General features: G+C 40.2%; 2 protein-coding genes across 3 annotated transcripts; one reads left to right on the top strand and one right to left on the bottom strand.

Annotated features, from left to right (window-relative positions):
* Positions 1-6,161: 6,161 nt before the first annotated feature.
* hsd11b1la (hydroxysteroid (11-beta) dehydrogenase 1-like a) lies at positions 6,162-11,653 on the bottom strand. Of its 2 annotated transcripts, none has more exons than XM_046856724.1 (6): positions 10,731-11,653; positions 9,831-9,934; positions 8,697-8,900; positions 8,283-8,376; positions 8,043-8,208; positions 6,162-7,132 (listed from the first exon to the last, which is right to left on the bottom strand). In XM_046856724.1, the coding sequence occupies exons 1-6, from the start codon at positions 10,816-10,818 to the stop codon at positions 6,949-6,951; spliced, it is 840 nt and encodes a 279-aa protein (XP_046712680.1). In that variant the 5' UTR covers positions 10,819-11,653; the 3' UTR covers positions 6,162-6,948. The 2 variants fall into 2 exon arrangements, with proteins under 2 accessions (XP_046712680.1, XP_046712679.1); XM_046856723.1 differs by having other exon boundaries at positions 6,164-7,132; positions 9,804-9,934; positions 10,731-11,646.
* Positions 11,654-14,834: 3,181 nt separating this feature from the next.
* On the top strand, positions 14,835-18,330 carry micos13 (mitochondrial contact site and cristae organizing system subunit 13). The gene is given in 5 exon segments (XM_046857771.1): positions 14,835-15,004; positions 16,025-16,053; positions 16,056-16,180; positions 16,765-16,816; positions 17,907-18,330. Coding segments are annotated over 5 exon segments (333 nt in total). The 5' UTR covers positions 14,835-14,975; the 3' UTR covers positions 18,005-18,330.
* The last annotated feature ends 60 nt before the right edge of the window (positions 18,331-18,390 follow it).

Raw genomic sequence — 18,390 nt, 5'->3', positions numbered from 1 at the left:
TTAATTAATCAATTTATTAATGGTACTACTACTGATAAACACTGTAAAGGTGCACTGTGTTATTATAGCAGACATGCGCAATAAATTAATAAATAAAATGAATAATTAGTTGATTAATTAATAACTACTATTATTAATAATTAACATTATGCAATGTCTCAATTAGTAAATTTTTTTATAGTAATTTTTTTCTTAGCAGAAAAATTGCACTAGACATAACAAACTTAAATAAATAAATAAATAAATAAATAAAATGCCTCAATTATTCAATAACAATTTTTTTTAATTTTTCCTTCATACACGTCATAACCACATCTTCATGAACCATTTGTCACAAAATAATGTGTGATTTTTGCACACACAAAAAAAAAAGCAAACTTTTAACCACTGTAATAAACGAAACTGGTTTAAAATTGGATGCTGCACCGTCTTTCGCTTCAGTGATGTTCCTTGTGGCCTCCAGAGGAAAAAGAAAAAAGAAAAAGAAAAAAAGAATAAGTTCAAACTGACGAGATGACAGAAAAGCAGAAGAATGGCTTCATACAAGCTTCACCCCTTGGGTTGAATTCGGACACAGGCGATGAAACTTAAATAGAAAGTGGGAGGGAGGAAGGGAGGGGGAGAGAAAGAGAAAAATAGAGAGTGGGTAAGAAAGAAAGAAAGAAAAAATGAAAGAAAGAAAAAGAGAGAGCGATTGGGGGAGCATGGCTTTGGCCTGCTTCACAGCACCTCTGGCTCTCTTCCTCCCCTCCGCTGAGCACATAAACAATAACAGTGTTCGCTCTGACAGGACACAGGTGTCAACCATTGTGCACTTTCTGAATGGCATCATGGGGGGGAAGAAAGACAGAGAGGCAGATAAAGAGAAATGGAAAGAGAGAGAGTGAGAGAGAGGGGAGGGGGAGGAGAAGAGCCTCCTACATCACTCCCCTACATCTCCTTCAATGCTGATGTGAACCATGTTCCTGCTCAGGCCTGCACACGAGAGCATATTGTGGACCTCAAATCAGAAATATTTTGAAAGTAGAACAACATTAATCAACATTTTATTAATCATTTACGAGTAAAAATGTGTCAAACCAACAGGTGCAGTAGTTTTGTATTTCTTATACGAGATGGTATCAAAAATCTGGAGACTGTTTACAAGAAAGTACTTTATTTATCTACATTTCCACATGATCACCTTCAAAATAGTCCCCATGCACAGTAATACAGCTCCCCGTGTTCTTCTGGAACGTGTCCTTGAAGTCTTCTTCTCGAATCGTGTCAAGAATCTTCTGGGATTTAGGCCAAAAGAGTGGAGTCGACAGGAACCGAATCTGGCCAGTGGAATTCACCAGAGCTGCACAGGTTGTTGCTGGGATCCTCTTCCACTCTTCCATAATGACATCACGGAGCTGCTGGATGTTGGACACATGGTACTTCTCCACCTTCTGCTTGAGGATCCCCACAGGTGCTCAACAGGGTTCAGGTCTGGAGACATACTTGGCCACTCCATCACCTTCATCTTCACCTTCCTCAGCGAGGCAGTTGTTATCATGGTGGTGTGTTTGGGATTGTTATTATGCTGGAAAACTGCTGTTTGGCCCAGTTTCTGAAGGTAGAGCATCATGTTCTGCTTTAGTTACAGTACATGGTGGAATCCATGTTTCCCTCAATGAATCGCAGCTCTCCAGCACTCATGCAGCCCGAGACCATGATGCTGCCACCACCAGGCTTGACTGTGGGCAAGACACAAGTTTCTTGGTTCTCCTCACTATCTCAGTCTCATCAAACCACAGAACATGGTTCCAGTAATTCATGCTCTTGGACAGGTTGCTCTTCAGCAAACTGTTTGAGGGTTTTCTTGTGAGCAGCTTCAGAAGAGGCTCCTTCTGGGACGACGGTCTGCAAACCGACTTGTTGCAGTGAGCAGTGTACGTTCTGAGCACTGACGAGTGGACCTTCAGGGGTCTGTTTTTTAAAGCAGTTTTTGCACCTGATGCGCAGCATGAAGACTCAACTTCTTTGATGGTCCCTGTGAGGTCTGTTCCAAGTGTCTTGGGAATCCTCTGTATGACCTTGAGCACTGTACTGTAACTCAGTTTCAGGGTGATACTGATCTTCTTATCACCCTGGCCATTGTAGAGGACAGTAAATGTGTAATGCTTTACAAGCTGCACATTGACTTCTCTAAAATATATACATGATCATTTCTATAGAATTGCCTCTTCAGAAGATACAAAAAATGTGAGGGTGTACTTTTGTGAGATACTGAAACATTTAAGAAGGAGTCCAGCGTCAGCTCTGTGAAGCTGCCAGGATGAAGAACTTCCTGCTTTCCTCTTGCAATTTCTTGATAACATCCAGCTGTGTTGTGAACATGAAAAAAATAATTATATTAAATATAAATAGATAAAGGTGAGGTCCTGAGGTGAAGCGGAGAGCACAACCAGTCGTGGAGCATCACCTTATACCATGGTCACTTCCCAGCATTGAGGAGTTCAAGCTGTTATTGATGTTTGCAGAGTAAAACTGACTCACAGAACCATACACACACACTGACTGCAGTGCAGTTCGATTACAGTGCTCAGGGTCACATGGGAAAAGACGTATGAACGAGGCCCACACTGACATGCGTTTACAGCAGAGACAGTGATGTATGAGCCGTAGCATCACCCCGCCAGCAGCTCCTCTCTTCCTCTTAGTCTCACAGGAGATTCATGGGGTTCAACCTCAGAAGTGTTATAGCAGCTGCTCTTCAGAAGTGGAAAACATGGACCGACCGACCTGGAGACCTGGAGACCTGGAGAGCAGATATACATTAAGAAGCAAACTCCCACATCGGCATCGACTAAAAGCAGAAAACCAGCATGTAGTGATAGAAATATGCAGATATAAATACAGAGAGAGAGAGAGAGAGAGAGAGAGAGAGATAAATTAGTATAAAGGCATCATTTTAGTGGCTATTACCGCTGTAAGAGTTAACACAAGGAAACTTTGCTTAATTGCAAGGATTTATAAAGTAAAGACATACAGACAGAGAAATTAATAGAAGGATGGACAGCTGGTTAGATAGACAGACAAACAATAGATTGATCGATAGATAGAGACAGGTAGGCAGACTCAAGGGTAGATAAACAGACAGACAGATAGACAGATGGAAGGGTAGATAAATAGACAGATAGATTGACAGATAGATAAACAGACTGTCTGTCTGTCTGCTAATTGTTTATCTACCCTTCTGTCTGTCTATCCTTCTGGTTGTCTGTCTGTTTATCTATCCTTCTGTCTGTCTGTCTGTCTGACAGACAAAAGGATAAAAAAAAAAAACAGACAGACAACCAGAAGGATAGACAGACAGAAGGGTAGATAGACAGACAGACTGACAGACAGACAGACAGACAGACAGACAGACGGGTAGATAGACAGACAGACAGACAGACAGACAGAGAGACAGACAGGTGGAAGGGTAGATAAACAGATAGACAGGTGGAAGGATAGATAAACAGACAGACAGACAGACAGAGCTGTGTGTTATACTGCCGTTGAGGGGGATGGGATTTATTGCCCGCCATTAGAAGCACTAATCTGTTGCAGGTGGTTCAGGCTGTGAGCTGCAGCTCTGAGGCCTGCAGTTGTACCCCATGAGGCCCCACCATACATGTGTAAGTGTGAATGAACAGGAGAAAGTTTGTGAGGAAAAGAGAGTTTGATGAGCTGTACATAAACATGCAGAACCCAGTGCAGATTCTACATCAGGAGTGTGATGAGGGTGGCTTTGCTACATCTGGATCATCTGAATGGCTTTGCTACATCTGGATCATCAAGATGGCTTTGCTACATCTGGATCATCAGGATGGCTTTGCTACATCTGGATCATCAGTATGGCTTCACTACCCTGAGAAAGTGGGAGAAAATAAAGCTCAGTGCACATCAGCAAACATTACATCATCCTGTACATTACAGAATAAATAAATGATCTACGGAGAATATTCTCGGCTCAAATCCTTCAGTAACTGATGAGTAGAGCTGCAAACTTTTACTGCAAACGACATAATGTATAATTACACAAAGCTGATAGTGGAAGACATTAGAATTGTTCTACATTCTGTATTTTTGGCCAAAATAATGTGCACAGCCACGTGAGACTAATACACTATTATAATAAAATACTGCCTCTTGGTGGACAAGTTTAGTCATTACAACTAATCAGGTGACGCTTGTAAACAGGAGTCTACAATCCACATCCAGAGCAATATTTAAATACTGAATAAACTGACAATTATCATTTTTAAGGTGGAAATAAAAGGTCTAGCAGATCGTTTGGTCTTCTCGATTACATTTATGGTGTTTGGCAGGTACCTGTTATTGAGAGCATCTCAAGGGCTTGGCTGAAGGGACCAGCAGGTTAAGGGTCTTGCTCAAGGGCCCAGCAGTGGCAGCTTTGTTTGGTGGTGCCAGGATTTGAACCCATAACCTTCCACAGTCCAATGCCTTAACCACTGAGGTACCAGTTCCCTCTTGATAGCTAGCAGACTTATTAACTCATTATACCTCGAAGTTGAGCAAGAAAACATTCAAGCAGGTCTTCCAAAATCAAGAATAAGAAAAGACAGAACATCTTCAGCCTGACAGGACCTCCAAATCATTTCTACAGTTTCTGGTATCTACAATATGGATAAAACCTTATGTAAAAGATGTTTACTTTAGAAAGAGATTAGAATAGAGTGTAGAAAAGACTGAACTGTGATTCAGTCCCCATGTGCTCTTCTAATAAACTTCACTCTTCTGGCAAGATGTTCCACCATTAGGTAGTGATGTAGGGGAGAAATTGAGGAGATCTGGGGTTCAGTCAGAGTTCACATTCATTATGTTTAGAGCTCGACAGATCTTCCAAACCATGTAAAGCAGATCTTCATGGAGCTGGCTTTGTGCGCAGGAGCATTGTCATGCTTAAACACGTTTGGGTCTCCTAATTCTAGTGAAGGAAAAGGTTCCAGACCACCACAACCAAAGACATACAAGTGTGTATTCAGCTTTCAGAGGAAGAACCACACATGGCTGGAACAGGCAGGTGTCCTGATTCTAGAACATTGCAGGTTTGAACACGAATGAGAGCTCAGTTTATTAAAGATGAAAGTCTAAACAAAGTCTGACAAGCCCGTGGTTTTTGACCTTCTGCTGCGATATCTAATCTGTAACGTGATAAGAATAGCAGCGATCGTATCTCACCTCAGAACAGCTTGATCCTGTACTCAAAATCCTTTCATTCTCAGGTAGCGTGTCTGCTCCAAGTGTAAAGAGACACAAAGCTTGTGTTCGCGATGCTTTTACTATTTCTTTCACATCTTTTAGTTGGTTAATAAGTTCATGATGTATTGAGTCATAAACCTGCAGTGCAGCAGACCAGGAGAATTTTGCGTTGTATTTTATTCAGATTTTTTTTTCAGATCAGATCCATCAGATAATCCAGTGTGGAATTACACATTGTGCAGTGATGTTTTAATAACCAGTGATAATAATCTGTACTGTATCTCAACACTCTTATTGTCAGGGTATTTAACATCGAGCAAACAATCCAAACTGCAGAACGCTATACTAAAATGTTTCCCATAATCAGGAGGATCAGAAGAACCAGAGGGAAACCAAGAAACAGGGATAACAAACACAACATCCACAGACAGTAACCCACGATTAAGATTGCAGTCGGAGGCTGTGGAGCAGATCGAGATGAAAACAGGGTGGATGCTTTGGATATTGGTGTTGGAGGATACTATTTCTTCCTCCATGGTACATCTGCTGATCACACAAATAACTCAGTGTTCCATCACTCAGTCATTTACACAATATGGATGCAGGAGCCTGAAATTTTATTTAAACCTGTTCCAGCACGACGATGCTCCTGTGCACAAAGCCAGATCCATGAAGATCCTCCTCATCTTCTCACCTCAGTACCTGACTGACCGCTGAAGCTGTGGTATTAAAAGGTCTCTAATATACAGAGGCAACATGCAGCTTGTTTCTTGCCAAAACCTCAAGACAATAAAAATAATAAAAATGCTGTAAAGGGAAAAACCCAAACGATAAAAATGCTTGAAAAAGGAATCAGAAGCCGATTAAAACAAACCTTCAACATTCAGCCGAGGCTGTGAAATAAATACAAACAGTGTAGTATTTGGTAAAAGTATTTTTATATTTATTTCAAATAAAAATTACAATTATGTCATTAAAAAGGAAAATAGAATGATGAATGAATTAAATATTATTATTAATATATTTGTTAAAGACGTTTGCACGTTCCTTTCATTTCTATGCAACAGACGAAGTCACGAATTTTAAAACTTCGGCGAATAAAAGTAGGTTTTGGATGAATGAAATGTAACTGTTACCTTCACACGTTTATGTTTTGGAGAAGATGCTCACTCATTTTATACACATGTACGTGACATGTAGGTAAAAGCAACCAACATGGCAACCATTTCATACTTCAACACCATGCAATTCCGTCTGGACTGCGGCTAACAGTCGTCTGGAGGGAGGGAGGGGGAGAGAGAGAGCGCTCAGACTAAGAAAGAAAGAAAGAAAGAAAAAAGAAAGAAAGAAAGACAGAAAGAGAAAAAATAATCTCCAACTAGTGAAGAACATCTTTGGTGAGTTTTGCTGAAGGTTTGGAGAAATGCTGAGTGTGTGTAAATCTGAAGGGAGGATTTTTAATGAAAATAAATCTTCTGGACATTAATGGATTTGTTTGGTTGAAGGAACCGAGGTACCGTGTTTGCTGAATAGAAACTAAAAGGAACATGCATGTGTCTCTCAAAACCCAGTAACTCCCAGATGTTTCCACACTTTTCAGACACTTTATAGCATTTCTGCTTTATACACTACATCCACGTTTCCTTTTTTCAAGTTTTCTCTCCAGAGCTCCAGATGAACACTCCACAAGCTCCTCCAGTGATCAGCACCTGCTCAGGGCTTGTATTTGTAAACCATCCTAATGACCTGATCTCTGTGGTACGGGAACCAGTCTCTGAAGAGGGTGGAGTAGTAGGTGTACCAGGGGTAGAAGGCCTCGCTCTCACGAAGAGCTCCGGCCTTGATGATCTGATACGCAGCCTCGTGTGCAGGATACGCAGGCATGTCGATGTAGCCTCTGTATCGAGATATGAAAACATCCTAAGTATTCATACCCCTGGAACTGGTCATAAGCAGGAATTGAAACAGACTTAATACATCAATATAAATGAATACGATGTGGTGCCACCGTAAATCGAATCAGCCCAGATGATGTCCAGCAAAAGGTCAGTGAGACTCGATATAAAAATCAGAAGCAAGATGAATAGGACAACATCTGCTAGACACCTAAAATGGTTTATTACCCTGAGGAAACCAGGCCACAGTGAAGCATGGTGGTGGAAGTATCAAGATGTTGTAATAATGGATTTTATGGCGCATGTGCTTTTTCAACGTCTCATTCCAGATACAGTGTAGAAGATGTTCAGCTAGATTTTGTGGAGATTTATTCAGCCACAAGGCTGTTATTAGTAAAGTCAGGTAGCGAACGTGAGAATGTGAAGTGCTCACATTTATTATGTTACAATAGGGTTGGAGCTCTATAGCTGGAGATCCTGCAGAAGCAGATCTTCACGGAGCTGGATTTTGTGCACAGAGGCATGCAGAACAGGTTTGGGTCTTCCTAGTTCAAGTAAATGCATCTGTGTGCCTCCACATTTGTGGGAACAGTTTGAGGTAGAACCATACAGCTGGAAAAGTCGGGTGTCCCAATACTTTTTGCCGTGCAGTGTAAATAAATAAATACACTATGAGCAGTAAATATGTGCAGAATCTTTTGGGAAAATCTACATGCTAGAACAACGAAAGTGTACGATAACTACTAATCAATTTATTCTAAACTAAGCTGGAATCAGGGTTTGGGTTTAGAGCTTCGAATGGACCTTCTCAGATCCTCTTTGATAACCCACCACAATACAACAAATAAAATACAGCCAATAATCGTACTTATATTCAATCCACCATGACATCAAACTCTGAGCAGATCTTACTTGATCTTCTCCATGGCTGCCTCGGTGTCGATGAGGCCCAGGGTGCAGATGGTGATGCTCACGTTGCTTTGCTTCATCGCCAGCTCATGTTGGAAGCTCCCGAAGAAGCCGTTCAGGGCAAATTTGGTAGCGATGTATGGCAGAGCGTACGGAGAACACATTTTACCTGCAAAAGTTCAACAATGTTCAAAAGGACTGCTTTATCAGAACCTCCAAGTGGGAGAACAAAACTCTACTCACCCAGTAAGGAAGAGACGACTATTATCGATCCATTGGTCTTCTCCAGTCGTGGTAAAGCTTTCACAGCCATGTGCAGGTAACTGTGGAAATTCACCTTCACAGAGTACAGGTAAAGGAGAAATGCAAGAACATAGAACAGGTATGTGATTATTTCCACCAGTCAGGAGAGTGTGAATAAAATAACTACTGTTTTATTGCTCTTAAACACAGCAATCTGTCGTTGATGCTCTACTTTTAAACAGGGACGGGCAACTGACAGCCTGCGGTATCTACAGGACCATGACGGTCTAATTGTTTAAAGAAAATAATAAAAGACTTGATGTTTATTCTCCAACCAGGAGAGGGCGCTAGTTCCTGCCTGTATAGTACCATACTAATTAAAACATAATATGGTAAAGGGTTGAAAGACCTCACCTGCATGAGCCATCGAACATGATCCAAATCTTTATCCCACATCCTGTACGGACTCGGCCCGATGTGGTTAAGCACGAGGTAGTCGAGCCCGTTTAGATGCTCTTCAGCAAACTCCACCACCCTGCTCACGTCAGCCGACTCGGCCATGTCCGCTGAGATATACAGAGCTTTCTGAGCTCCAAGATCCAAACACTTCTTTACAACCTGCAATCAGATCAGCAACATGCAGATACAGTAAAACCTTTCCTGTGGAGTAAATTCCACATTTAGTCGCCATTTGCTGTTATGATAAGTTCCACTCTTCTGGGGAGATGTTCCACTAGATTTTGTGGAGATTCATTCAGTCACAAGGGTGTTAGTAAAGTTGGGTACTGATGTAGGTGAGAAGGTGAGGAGGTCTGGGGTGCAGTCAGTGCTCACATTCTTCATGTTTAAAGGGTTGGAGCTTTATAGCAGGAGATCTTTCGCTCCAACCCTCGAAAGGCAGATCTTCATAAAGCTGGTTTTGTGCACAGGGGGATTGTGATGCTGAGAACTTCTTAACCCTTACATAACAACAGAGCAGAACAGGGTATGTTCCTTCTAGCTGGATTTTTATAAAGTGCAATCAAAATGTTTCAAGACTACTTTTGCAACACACCAACAGAGGACAGCACAAGGCTGCACGCACAGTCACAGGGAGCACAGACCTTTATAAGTCTCATTGTGCCAAAAGACATCGTCCTGTGTACATCAGGAGCTGTGCAATTGGTACTTTTCTCCTCACACGGGAGTTTCTCTCTCTCCGGAACACTTCCGCAATAGGGTTATTTGCCAAATTTGGCTCCTGCGGACTTCACACTCTTCCCGGAAAATTAAGATCCAGCTCAGAGGTCTCCATTTTAAAAACTTTCAGGAGATCCGGAGAGAAGAGCAGAAGGTGCTGAGACACTTCAAAAAAAGTTCCAGAAGAACGCTGGGATCGTGTGCAAACGTAGATGAATAAAGAACTTTCTTGTAAACAGAGCGACTCTCCAAACTTTTTGACTCGACCTCGTGTTCTTCAACATCGTAATCACATACAAATGCGAAAGGTTTTATAATTTCAGTAACGTCCCACCCACTGACCTCCTTTAATACATGTTCTCTTCTCGCCGTGATGACGATCTGAGCTCCCATGCGAGCGTAGTGGTACGCCACCTGCTCCCCGATGCCGGTACTCGCACCCGTCACCAGCACCCTCGTTCCTTTCAGAGACTCTGGTGGAGAAGAAAAATGCAGACTTTCAGGTAAATTTACATTCACGTGAAACAGGACTCAAGACAAAACCCCACCCTGAGCATAACAACCTTCCTGCATGTGAGTGCAACAAACCGGTTTTATTCACAAAGAAAATGAATCGAAGGAATGAAACTGTACCACAAACTTCCTCTTTTTCACAATCGCACAGATTTTGTGTTTGTTTTTCAGGCACTTTTCTGTCCCTCTTTTAAGAATCAAATACAAGATCATATCATATCATATCATATCATATCATATCATATCATATCATCGTACGTCTTATTGAAAGTGTTTCATTATTTTTTTTATTGTTTTTAATGTTTTTAGTGTATGTAAGGAGCCCATGCAAGGCGATGAAATCAGCAAACGCATGAAAATAAATAAATAAATAAATAAAATGTACTACTACTATTAATTATTATTATTAATATTATTATTTTTAATATTATTATTATTATTATAATAAAGGTGGAAAACTATTACTTCCTTCCTTACACATATTCTGTGTGATTGATAGTCAGAAATTTCCTAGACGGATAAGATTGTCTGTAATTTTTTATATTCAGTATAGGAGAAGCCGAAGAAGAAGAAGAAGAAGAAGAAGGAGAAGAAGAAGAAGAAGAAGAAGAAGAAGAAGAAGAAGAAGAAGACTCTTAATTGAATTGTTATATAATCACGTGTGAGGAACAACCCAGTAAAGTGTGAACAAGGTTGTTATCCACGAAGTCAAATACAAGGAAATAAATTCAGGAAATGAAACCACACCGAACGTACCCTCGGTGAAAGAAGGTCCACTCCATTGGAGCGCAATCAGAACTGCGCTCAGACCTCCAAAGAAAAGGATCTTCACGGGGAACTTCATGGAGAAGAGCTGCGGTGACCTTCTGTGCCGAGTTCAGGGGAAAAGCTCTGATTGTAAAACAAGAACCTTCCTGGAGGCCAAAGTGTTCCTGCAATCTGCTTAATCTCCAGCCAAAGATCTCCAACCATCTCAACATCTCATCCACATCAGCGTTCATTATTTCTAATATTTCTACTCGCGATTTTATACTATTAATATTATTGTGATGGAACCTATTTGTTTGTTTGTTTGTTTATATATGTATTTATTTGTTTATAACAGTGTTGCACTTCAAGACAAATCAGTTCCGTGTATTATAGTGATGTGTCGTTCATAAACGAGTCGGTCCCATGAGCCGATTCTTTGCAGTGAACGTGAAGAGTCGACTCCCGTTGAGGAGAGTCGAATCTTCAGCCACTCCTGCTCGGCTCTACTGAGAATCCATGCGTGCACTTTTATTTTTATGAGCAAATAATCACAGAAACATGCAATAAACACTTTGATCTAAATTCTCATAAAGTCAAAACTTTAAAATACACCGCATTATATTGCACGTGTATTAGATTTGTTTCCGTAATCCCGTCCGGTGGAAACAATACGCCGCAAAATGAGTTCCGGTAATTGCATTAAACATAATTTATAGTTTTGAAAAATATATACATTTAAAATCACCTAAAGATGTATATGCACATATTCGGTCTACTACTTTACATTGTGTAGTATCCATCTGTAACATCCTAACATATTACTACAGGACCTTGTAGGGATTTTGTAGTTCAGTCCTTAAGATGTTGGGGTTTTTATCAGATGGTTATGAGGTCAAATCCCCAAACACCAAAGTTCCACTGTTAGGCCCTTGAGCAAGGAGCCTAATCATAGAACTGCTACATTTTTATAAACAAAATAAATAATTTATCCTGATAAGAGTGTCTGCCACTTTTAGTTTTTTAGTCTCTGCTTCATATTTGCACATTTTTATTTATTCTGCTGTAAAATGAAAATCATCCTCACTGTGGAACGAATAAAGGTTTATCATATCTTATTTTAAATATGTAATGTAGTAAAGACAATACGTATGCATGGGAATCAACGATACTCAATTATATTTTTTACTACATAATCTGACCTTCATTTAGTCCATTAACAAAAACGTGGTAAAAAGAAAAAAAATCCGTTTTTTGTTATAATCTTTGTTATAGTATATATTTTATGATTGAACTATTTTACTTTGATTAACCGTATTAAGGCTAAATGGTTTGGTATATTATGTTTTTTTTTTACTTTATTATATGCTCTCGCACGTTTATTATGCCGTGTTATTTTCCACCAGCTATGTTTGCTCCTGATGGGGTCATCGCTAAAGTTTGGGTTTTATTTGCAATAAAACAAACCTTGAATTTTGGTTTGAATCAGCAGAAATAACAAGTCAAGTGAAGTTTATTTCTATTGCGCTTTTCACAACAGACATTGTCTCAAAGCAGCTATACAGAAATCAACAGTCAAAGTGAATGGTGTGTGTTTATCCCTGATGATCACCATGGAGACTGTGGTGAAGGAAAATCTCCCTTATACTTATCCCTTATATAACTCCCATATTGTTTTATTTCAGTCCCATTTACATGTTAAATAGAGATCTACCCAACAAGTGGTTTATGGAGGGCAGGGAGGCTCTCTACTTTATAGGGAGCAGAACTTTGGATCAGTAAGAGAAGGTCATGTGGTCTGTGGAGTCTGAATTCAATTCATTTGTGTTATTGTAGTGCTTTTTAACAATAAACATTGTCTCAAAACAGCTAATCACTTAACCAGTGGTGAGGGAAAAACTCCCTCAGACTTAAGAGAACTCCAAAAGGAAACCCATCATCCTGTCTGTTCATTACAGTTCCATCATTAATGAGGTGTACTCTTTAGTGATGGACGCTTAAATGCGGAACTGTTTATGATCCTGAACTATTTTAGCAGACTGTTGATATTACAGCCCAAATCCAACGTCAAAGTTCTTGAGCAAGAGCCAGAAGGTAACACAGACATGAGGGACACATGGGATAAGAGACACCACAGTGGATGGAGGAGACAATGCATCCAAAAATTCCAGTTTTAAAACACTGTCCATGATCCCTCCAGATCTGATTCTTTACCTCACAAACACCTGCTGACTAAAGACTCGACTAAATATGTTTTCAGCCTCGAACACCGAGACGGTGTTCCCAACAGTGTTCCAAAGACTGAATCCCAAACACTGATTAAAAGGTTGTTCCATAACAGGTTTCTAAGAGAAACATCTGCCCCCTGCTGGAGTCTTCATTATTCGAGGTACCAACAAATAGCCTGCACTTTTTGAACTAAGTAGGAGCACCATATTGTCATGTGTATTTCTATTGCGCTTTTCACAACAGACATTGTCTCAAAACAGCTTTACAGAATTCAACAGTTAAAGTGAATGATGTTTATTTATCCCTGATGATCACCATGGAGACTGTGGTGAAGGAAAAACTCCCTTAGATGTTATGAGGAAGAAACCTTGAGAGGAACCAGACTCAAAAGGGGAACCTCATCCTCATTTGGGTGACATCAAGAGTGTGATTATATTCTTTAAACTCTACAGAACACTGGAGAGTGAGAACTAACATGAGCACTGGAGTGTGTGATTATGACTGATGTTCTTTCTACAGTCTTTTACAGTCAGATGAGATTATGGAACCAGGAGCTACTGAGCAACTCATAAAATAGCTCAACATCTGAGATCATCACAGATCCAACACCAGCTTCTCCATGCCAGAGCCTTTAAACACTCCAGCAGGTCCAGTGTCCAAACTCCACACATGAAGTGGGATCCAATTGGCACTGGTACGTCTCTAGATGGTTCAGGATGTTTGCGAGTTCGGCATCTACTTCTTTAAAGGTCTATAATCTTCATGAGGTGGAAACAAGTTCCATAACAAGAAAAGGCCAGCAGTGTCTGCTTCTTGAGAAAGCTGAGGAAGGCCTAACTCCCACCACACATCCTCACAACGTTCTACAGAAAGAACATCATGGGCAGCTGCTTCACTGCCTGGCTTGCAAAACCCTACTGTAGATAATGAGGAAGACTGAGAAGATCACCAGGGTCTCCATTTCCTCTATTTACACCATTAGCTGCATCTTTAAAGTGAACAGCATTTTGACTGATCTCTCACACACACACACACACACACACACACACACACACACACACACACACACACACTGTTTACTGCCCCACGTCTGGGAAAAGTTTCGTTTCAGTGTGAACTGTATTGTATGTGGTTCGAATGACAATAAAAGCTTAATTGACGTGACATTTCATTATATGAATTTCCAAACAACACAGAAATAAGGCTTAGCACACTTAGCTTTACATTTGTATGAAATAAATCGAGCTCGAACAATACGTTTATTAAAAAGTATATATTTATATAATATTTAATTATATATTAAATGTTTGTACATTTATTCTTCTTTACTTAATGATTAAGGATATTTGAGTCATTTTTAATTGATAAGGTGTCAAGATCCAGAGGTTTAACAATGTTTCGCCTGTAGATGGCGCCATTGCTTCCTACACCAATATTTCCTTTGCAAAAGATAAACATTTTAGTAAATTAATTTATATTAAGCCCCGAAAGTTTTATATATTTAGTTTGATATGGAGTTTTATTTTAATTTTTTTGTTTAAACAACACCGATTAAAAATCGGAATAGAAAACTACGGAGAAGCCAACGTTTAAATTCAATTCAGTTTTATTTCTATAATAACGCATAGAGGGTTACAGAAATTAATAAATGCGACAATAAATTATATAAATTATATATATTTTTAATAATGAATGAATCAGAGGTGACTGGTGATGGAAAAACCCTGAGACTTCAAGTGGAGACTTTTATTATAAGGTATAAAATATTTATTATTTTTATTATTATTATTATTATTATTATTATTATTATTATTATTATTATTATAGACGTCACGTGGAACGTGGAAATTATTATTTTTATTTTTTAAATTAAAAGCCCACTTCCGGTTCCGGCTGCTGCCCTTGTGTATGTTGTGAAGCTCGCTAGCTGTTTGCTGCATAACCTGTTCTATTCTTCTTCTGATTCCGTTTCCACAAACTGATCAGAGACTCATATTAAGATCTGGATCAGGACTTGGAGGCGGCATGGCAGCCAGGATTCTACCAGTGGTCAAGTAAGAGGTTTTTCCCCCTAGTTTTTTACTGAAATAGTACAGTGGAGATTAGCATGCTAACATGTTAGCATGCTAGTTCATTAATAACAAGTTGTGGAACTGATGATCAGGTGTGTGTGTGTGTGTGTGTGTGTGTGTGTGTGTGTGTGTGTGTGTGTGTGTGTGTGTGTGTTAGATACAGTAGGTCATCATGCACAGGAATAATGGAGAATTTGTATTATACGTATTAAAATACAAATTATTCTGTGCATGATGACCTACTGTATCTAACACACACACACACACACACACACACACACACACACACACACACCTGATCATCAGTTCCACAACTTGTTATTAATGAACTAGCATGCTAACAGAAATGGACAGTCAGGTAATTATATTATATTAAATATAAACCTGACTGTCTCAGACTTTTATTGTGTTTGAGAGACACGTGCATGTTCCTCTTCTGTATTTATATGCACCATGTAAATCCTTTCTGAGCATAAAGAACAGATTTACCCACATTCAGCATCCGGACAATTCGTTTCTCCAAACATTCTGCTGAAATTCTTCACTAGATGGAGATTTCTTTCTTTCTGTCTTGTGATGAGGTTCATCTCAGAGCAGTTCAGTAGGATTGAGGTGTGGTGACTGGGCAGGTGATAAATATCACTGTAGACGTCTCTCTAAATAACACGTACAGAACTCAGACGTACGCCTCGGCTCATTGTCTTGTTGTACGGTGAAGTCGCTTCTAATGAGACGCAGCCCAGACGGAACTGCACAGTGATGAAGTGTGAAATAGGAGTCGTGTTGGTTCACTTTAACTTTCTGGAATCTTCTCTGCTTCAAAACAACCCCAAACCATTAAATCCTCCACCTCCATGTGTGAGTGTGGGGGTGAGGGAGTCTGATCACATCTTCTCTCCTGTTCTCCATCTTACACAAGATCTTCTGTTAGAGATAAAAACTCCCTGTCGTCCCTCCATTCACTGTCTGATTACTGTGTGTTTTCTTTGTTTGTTTTTTAAGGTTAGCCACAAAACTGGGTATCGCCGGAGGGCCGTGTACATGGCCTATGACTCGGGACTCCTCGGTGGGAGCGCTGAAGGGTCCGAGGCTCTGAGCAGAGCTCAAGCAGCCGTCCGTCCTGCCGTGGAGGAGTGGGCCAAATACTTCAGCCTGGAGGTAGAGTACACTTCCACTAATCAGACATTTAAATTAACTCTGTCCCAACCTGATCCTGTGTTCCATCAACCCGATCCTGTGTTCCATCAACCCGATCCATCAACCCGATCCATCAACCCGATCCTGTGTTCCATCAACCCGATCCATCAACCCGATCCTGTGTTCCATCAACCCGATCCTGTGTGTTCCATCAACCCGATCGTGTGTTCCATCAACCCGATAGTGTGTGTTCCATCAACCCGATAGTGTGTGTTCCATCAACCCGATAGTGTGTGTTCCATTAACCCTAGTTCCATCAACCCGATAGTGTGTGTTCCATCAACCCGATAGTGTGTGTTCCATCAACCCGATAGTGTGTGTTCCATCAACCCGATAGTGTGTGTTCCATCAACTGCGTTCTATCTGGTATTGGTACAGGATTTCTGTATAAAAGTCATCTTTCGGTATCATTAGAACTTTATAGATCCATAAAGAAGTCTGATGTGATGTTAAATATTGAATAGTAAACTGTAAAGCAGTAATGAAGATGATTCTGAGCAAATCGCTAATAAACAGGTTTTTCTTTTATCTGGTTTCTGCTTCAGCTTCCTGCAGCACCTAAAATCGAGTTTTCTCCAGGTGATGCCTGGAACACAGGTAAGAGAACAAACTTCACCTGTTTATTACAAATCAATATTTACATATAAAATAGGTGTTTTATACAGCAAGGAGGCACAGTGGTAGCGGATATTCAAAAGTATTGGGACACCCGCCACTAATGTGTACACACTACTGTATCAGACGTCTTCGGATGCAGGAGACCCGAACCTACGCCCCTGTGCACCAAACCAGCTCCATGAAGATCTGCTTTTCATGGGTTTGGAGTGGAAGATCTTGAAGCACCATTTGGGATGAATGTAAACTTGTGATGGGAAGATCGGATCATTTTAGAGGCTCGGTTCTTTGAATCTTGTTTATCAAAATGACTTTTTTAGTAATTTCATTCATTTAATCACCTTCATATCGTCTGTGGGAGTCACGTGATAAAAGAACGGACAACTCTGACTGAAAGAGTCGAGATTTAAACGACTCGGTTCTGTTTCCTTTAAATAACTCAGAGATTCACTCTTTAAAACGACTCGTTCTACTGAGTCACATTAAAGACTCGTTTAAAATGAACGACTCGTCACTAACGTGAACGCTGACTGCACCCCAGTCCTTCTCACTTTCTTACCTACATTTATCCTGCATGAATCTTCACAAGATCTAGTGGAACATCATCTGAGAAGAGTGGAGCTCATTATAACAGCAAATGGAGACTAAATGTTGGATGTTCTCCCACCCATGAAAAGGGTCTTCATGGAGCCGGCTTTGTGCATATTGTCATGCCTGAGCACGTTTGGGTCTTCTAGTCCAAGGAAGGAAAGTTTCATGCTCCTGCATCCAAAGATACGAGAAGAATCATATATGGCTGGAAAAGTCAAGTGTCCCAATACTTTTGGTACTTCTTTTACGACTCGTCGGCAAAGATGCATTTGTTCTGTAAGAATGGTTTGTGGTCTGCAGCGTTATCATGTGTGTGATAAGAGCTTATGAACATTTTGCGGTTCATGACAGATGTTTTCTCAGATGTAGATGCTCTCGTGGTTTCTCACGAGTTTGATGAGTCTGGCGCCTGAAAAAATGGAGACAAAGGACAGACAAAACGGACGGTGCGATGACTTGGTGTGTGTTTTTTCTCTCGCAGGAGTCCGTAAATCCATCCATGCTCTATCGGTGGCTCCGAGCGTGGCGTGCGAGTACACCGGTCACGGCATCCAGTATGTCAAGAACCTTATCAAATGAATGCATTAAATAAAAAGATCTGCATTTCTGATTCCTGTGTGTGAGCTGAACGCCGGATGGAACAACAATCCCAACACAAACGAATCCCATACTTTCACTTGAAATTAAAAAGAACGACTGAAGACGTGGTCAGGTTTTTATTATAATTACAATCGATACCTGTTTTAAAGGTATTCCAATAAAACGAGGAGAAGATCAACATGGGATATAAACATCTATATTATTATTATTATTATATTTATCTGCTCCTGGTACCTTCTCAGACCGCTGAGACCAAACTAATGTACTTTGTTGACTATAAAAATAAACCAGAGACTTATTTGGAAGGTGTGTGGTTTTGTTTTATATTATAATCCTGATCACTGTGATGCACAGGGTAGGTGTGT

The sequence above is a fragment of the Silurus meridionalis genome, chromosome 9 (assembly GCF_014805685.1).
Source record: "Silurus meridionalis isolate SWU-2019-XX chromosome 9, ASM1480568v1, whole genome shotgun sequence".
Taxonomy (NCBI): Eukaryota; Metazoa; Chordata; class Actinopteri; order Siluriformes; family Siluridae; genus Silurus; species Silurus meridionalis.
The sequence above is the reverse complement of the archived record's forward strand: the minus strand, read 5'-3'. Positions and strand labels throughout refer to the sequence as shown.

Coding starts and splice junctions, on each gene's coding strand:
- hsd11b1la (XM_046856723.1), bottom strand. CDS start 10,818: ATGAAGTTCCCCGTGAAGATCCTTTTCTTTGGAGGTCTGAGCGCAGTT. Junction 8,901..9,803: donor GAGAACATGTATTAAAGGAG/GTCAGTGGGTGG, acceptor ATCTGATTGCAG/GTTGTAAAGAAGTGTTTGGA. Junction 8,377..8,696: donor ATGTTCGATGGCTCATGCAG/GTGAGGTCTTTC, acceptor TACTCTGTGAAG/GTGAATTTCCACAGTTACCT.